General features: G+C 38.3%; 1 protein-coding gene across 1 annotated transcript; it reads left to right on the top strand.

Moving 5' to 3' along the window:
- Positions 1 to 238: 238 nt before the first annotated feature.
- On the top strand, positions 239 to 2,179 carry LOC122063055 (glucan endo-1,3-beta-glucosidase-like). Its single transcript, XM_042626714.1, has 2 exons — positions 239 to 425; positions 1,001 to 2,179. Exons 1-2 carry the CDS (start codon positions 371 to 373, stop codon positions 2,026 to 2,028), a joined length of 1,083 nt encoding a protein of 360 aa, XP_042482648.1. The 5' UTR covers positions 239 to 370; the 3' UTR covers positions 2,029 to 2,179.
- The last annotated feature ends 3,156 nt before the right edge of the window (positions 2,180 to 5,335 follow it).

Raw genomic sequence — 5,335 nt, 5'->3', positions numbered from 1 at the left:
GAATTTCAAAGAACTTCCACAACCTTTCTATTTTGAAATATACCCAATTAGCACAGAGAAATAATTAGGCTTGAATTGGAGGACCAAGAATTAAAGACGAGCCAAATCCAGTCCCCACACCCTAAATTGAGTGTGACTGAAAGTCGGGTCTCCGTCAGCCATCAGTTACTTTTCTCGACTTCTCATATTTAAGTGGGCCAAAGCTGGAAGGGAGACTTCACCAAAAAAGTCTCTAAAGGCAACCGGAAACGCTTATCTTTGCTCCATCTCTCCCTGTATAAGGTTCACTATTGTTGAGATTCATCCGTAGAGTTCGAGTTTTTCTTCCTCTTCTTCATACGCAGGAAGGAAGAACAGTCCTCGTATAGATATGGATCCACTGCTACTTTTTGTTGGGCTGCTACTGGCCTGCCTAAACAGAACAGGTCTCTCTCTCTCTCTCTCTCTCTCTCTCTCAAACACACACAAACATAAATGGTTAAGGGTTCCATGCTCTCTTGCATCTGTCAGCATCGATGAAAGTAGATTAATTATTTTTTCACACATGATTTAGTGCACATCTTACCCGATCTTCTTTTTCCATAATAGTACCGAACAATAGTATTATTAGAGTAGATACATGAATCACTTCAAATACAAGGCCAAGTAGGTCTATTGGTCCGAGTGGAGAGGAAAAAATTATTTCGGGAGATATCCATTTTCCTGGAGAAATTTTATCTCAGCACAGTGGTATCTTCATAGACCAGAAGGGGGGGGGGGGGGGGAGATTCACACACACACATACGTGATTAAGGGTTCCATAATGCTCCCTTGCATCTCCTAGCTTGGATTCGGAATGTCCATACACCTCTATTTGCATTTGATTTGTGTGTATCTGTATGGAGAGAGAGAGAGAGAGAGAGAGAGAGAGAGAGAGAGTGATTGTCATTTCATGCTTCTAAAGCTGCATTTGTAGTCCCAATCAATAATCAACTAATCATTTTACAATCTAAAATTGCAGGGGCACAATCAGGTGTTTGTTGTGGAATGTCTGGTGACAATTTACCAACTCCACAAGAAGTTGTGGATCTCTACAAATCACAAAACATCTCAAGGATGAGACTCTTTGGTCCAAACCAAGCAATTCTCCAGGCCCTCCAAGACACCGACATTGAACTCGTCTTGGATATTTTAGAATATGACCTAGAAGGCATTGCAAGTAACGATATGTCCATTGTAATTGATTGGGTCAATACCAATATAATAGCCTACTACCCTAGTGTTAGATTCCGATATATTGTTGTTGGAAATGAAGTAAATCCCCTTTCTAATAGCAATGCCCAGTTTGTTCTCCCTGCAATGCAAAATATTTATTACACACTTGCATCACAAGGCCTAGAGAAACAAATCAAAGTGTCCACAATTGTTAGTGCCCAAATCCTTGGAACCACCAACCCTCCCTCTAATGGTTCATTCAGGGACGATGCAAGATCCTATATAAACCCTATTATTGACTTCCTTGTACAAAAAGGGTCACCACTACTTGCAAATGTATATCCTTACTTCAGTTACAGTGCAGACCAAGAAGGCATCAGTCTTTCCTATGCTTTGTTTAAATCTCAGTCAGTTGTGGTACAAGATGGTAAGCATGGATATCGAAACCTTTTCGATTCCATGGTGGATGCTTTGTATTCAGCTCTTGAGAAGCTCGGAGCATCCACGGTCGAGATCGTTGTATCGGAGAGTGGTTGGCCAACCCAAGGAGGCAGTGGAGCATCAACAGAAAATTCAGGGACTTACAATTCAAATCTGATTCAACATGTGAAGGGTGGCACTCCGAAAAGGCCTGGAAAAGCCATAGAGACTTATGTATTTAACATATTTGATGAGAACAGCTATAACCATTTTTGGGGTCTATATCTTCCTAATAAACAACCCAAATATGCATTTAATTTCAGTTCGGCTCCTACAATTAGGACCCCAACCGAATCACAGAAGCCATATTGCCACGGCTACTATATCACTGTGCATCAACCTTATCCTCTTTAACATCTAATTATTGGTGTTGTAATTTCATAGATAGTAGTTACTCAAGAAAGTAAGAAAGATGAGGACACTCTGATATCATTTTGTTCCTTTTATCTGTTATCTTGAGACCTCTTATTTTTATGTTAATGAATTGTGGATAGATTAGTTACAATCTCGTCTATATATGATGGATTTTTTGCCTCGTTCCATGCAAGAAGAGTTGACTAACGATGCTCAATGTAGGCCTCTTTTTAGAACATAATTTTTTTTTCTGTTCCTGTGTTAGTGGGTTAGTCTCTCCTGCTGATGGTAATGACGAAGGTGGGAGGGTCTAGCACGGTATAGTGTTTTGAGCTTCTCATCATGTCTACTGTTTTTATTTTTTATTTTTTATTTTTTTTTCTTAGTATAAATGTTCTCTTAGCTAAAAAAAGAAGGATAAATTACAACATTGTGTGAAATTTCTTTCTACCATTAGGTCTCATTTCCTTACCATGTGTTAAATGGAATAGCTCATATGTTAGGGGTATGATGTCTAGTATTCCATCGCTCACATATGGGTATTTCGGTAAATTACATGTATAAGTTTTTGCCATATATTTGTAGTTAGGTTTCTTTCTTTGTTATGAATCTGAGAGAGGTGGAAAGATGAGTGACTGTAACTCTATTATCCAACGGTTTTGGACCCTTTTCACATCTGAATCGTAAGGGCAGGACCCTAACTTATTCTCGAGCCCTCTGCCGAGCTCTACCCTGCCCGCTTTTCGGAAGTGGGCCAAAGAAATGTTTCCACCTGAATTTCTCCACTGCATTTCTGGCAGACTCCAAGCTCCAGTGGGGCAGTGCCGACTGGGGTTGTTTCCTGAAATTGATAGTGAAGCAAATCTCATCTAATCACAGTGAAGTAAGAAATTTGATTGGAAGACTGGTTGTGGCTAGGTAAGTGGGCATTTTATGTAGCCTTTGTTTTGTATCATTGTAGTTCTTTCATTCATTCTTAATAATATCTCATTGTTGATCTTAAGCAAGATAGGGAGAAAAATGTGAACTAGGAATTGTAGTCGAATCATATAAATCCTTGTGTGCACAATTGTGTGATTGTTTATTTGTATATTCCATTCTTTTTTGTATCGTTTTTTAGGTTCTCATTTTCTAGACCATCTATCCTATGAGGTTCAAAATGAAATATAAGACAAAAGGTCCCCTGGGTGAGTCACCTAGAAATAAATATCAAGGTAAGTCACCTAGAAATGAATATCAAGGTAAGTGCCTAAAGTCCTACCAGGTGGATAATTTTTTTCGCTAGAATATCATTTGTATTAAAAATGGAAAAAGAAGTGTACAGGAGAAAAATGGGAAAATACACCAAATACACGCACAAAAGTGCCCAAAGAAAGACTAAAGAGGTCTAGATAAGGTGGATAAGGCAAACCTTGTGCTGGGGTAAAGGTTTGCCCTTTAGTATGTAGCTGGCGCACCCACTGATACCATACCAAAGGTGGAGGCCTTTCTGTATTTTTTTTTTTTTTTTTTTTTTTTTTTTTTTTTGAGACTGCATTTTTGGCTCTATTCTTTTAATAAATTCATCTTCTTGGCAAAAAAAGGGTTTGCCCTTCAGACTAAGCTGAGATTGGTTCGTATCAGACCCAACTTACCAAGATTAGCCAAGTTGCTGATACTTCTCTTCATTGGTCTATTATTTCAACCATCTACACTTCTCCCTCCCCCACCCCATATTCCCACATCTCCTCTACACAACCCTAGATATGGTTTCCTAACACTAGAACAGCTAATCGTGTCACCCTTGACCTTCAACCCCTCTGCTCCTTTGATACCTACTTAATATCTCACACTCTGATATGTACTTCTGTTATTCCCTCAATCTTTATTTATTTTTATTTTTTTTATCTAATGTTCTCCATGTTCCTTCCCTTACTAAACCTCTCGTCTTTGTTTAAAAGTTTGCCATGTTAATGATGTTTTCTTTGAATTTCACCACTTTTATTTTTTCATCAAGGACCAATGAACCAAGATTACTTTATATTCTTGTATGAGAGTAATGGTGGTCTCTATAAGTATCATCGACTTGGTCACCCTCTTTTTCATTAAAGGATCAATTATATTAAAAATAAAATATGAAGAGAAAATATAATATAACATGGACCACCCAAAAACTCCAACATGAATTTGGAAAGCACTTCCTACCTTCGGCATTGCCATCAGTAGGTGAGCACTTCCCAACAAGCAAACAATACAAATCAAGTCATCCTCATTCACGTGTTCTCCGTTAGATAATTCAAGTCAACAGTCTACCATGCCGTTCCAATAAACTTATAGTTTACTCTATCCTTCCAGTCAACTTGGCAAGGCTAGTAGAGTAGTAGGTTCTCTACTTGAAACTCAGTTCAATAGTTGTTTTCCTTTGGATGTAATTTTTAACGAAATCTGCGTCTTACTCCTCTTCCATCAATACATGGTCACCATTATTTTCTCATTTTTCTTGATGATTTCACAAAATACATATAGTACCATTCTTTTATACGTCACTCTGATGTGAATTAAACCAAACTTTGAAAACCTTGTTGAATGTATTTGACCCTCCCCCCCCCCCCCCCCACCCCACCCCACCCCACCCCACCCCCCTTTCCCGTTTTCTAGAATCCATTTTTCCTCTTCATTAGGTACCTTGAAGTTGAATTGGATATGGCTTTTGGAGATCCAAGGTTTTTCCTTTCCCTGTTCTTTAGGGTACCCTGAAATTGAATTGGTTTGAATCCAGCCCCCAAACATATGTTCTAGTAGAGATATCAAACAAATAAGAAAAGGGAGGCCACGATGGTGAACCTTGAGAGGACTGTCAGAAATTTAGTTCACCTTATCCAAAAACAAATCAACCTGGGCCATTAAAGTAAATTCCCGGATAAAGATCTGGCCCAAGCTAGACACATCCAGTGGAAACCAAAATTTGTAATTCGCCATGCTTCCCATGAAACATAAGCATTCAGAGACAAACTGGCACGATTGGAACATGCCTTCCAAAAAGAAAGGATTCAAACAAGAGAGGATCAACTCAAAAGTTTAGTTTGATTGCCAAGAAAAAAAAAAATTAAAGAAAAAATAGATACATAAATCAATCATTACATGAAGATAAGAAAATATCAATAATTTATGTGCCTATCTATATCATTAAAATATAATTTTTAACAATCAAACTAAGGCAAGAAGAAATGAGCCTATATCAACTCTTCATAGGTCCCCCATGGCCATTCTTTCTCCCACAGTCCAAATGTCATTAAGGACCTTGATAGTTTGACCAATTCTGCTATTC

This window comes from Macadamia integrifolia, unplaced genomic scaffold, assembly GCF_013358625.1.
Source record: "Macadamia integrifolia cultivar HAES 741 unplaced genomic scaffold, SCU_Mint_v3 scaffold1186, whole genome shotgun sequence".
Classification (NCBI taxonomy): Eukaryota; Viridiplantae; Streptophyta; class Magnoliopsida; order Proteales; family Proteaceae; genus Macadamia; species Macadamia integrifolia.
This window is presented reverse-complemented; position numbering and strand designations above follow the sequence as displayed.

Coding starts and splice junctions, on each gene's coding strand:
- LOC122063055 (XM_042626714.1), top strand. CDS start 371: ATGGATCCACTGCTACTTTTTGTTGGGCTGCTACTGGCCTGCCTAAAC. Junction 426..1,000: donor GGCCTGCCTAAACAGAACAG/GTCTCTCTCTCT, acceptor CTAAAATTGCAG/GGGCACAATCAGGTGTTTGT.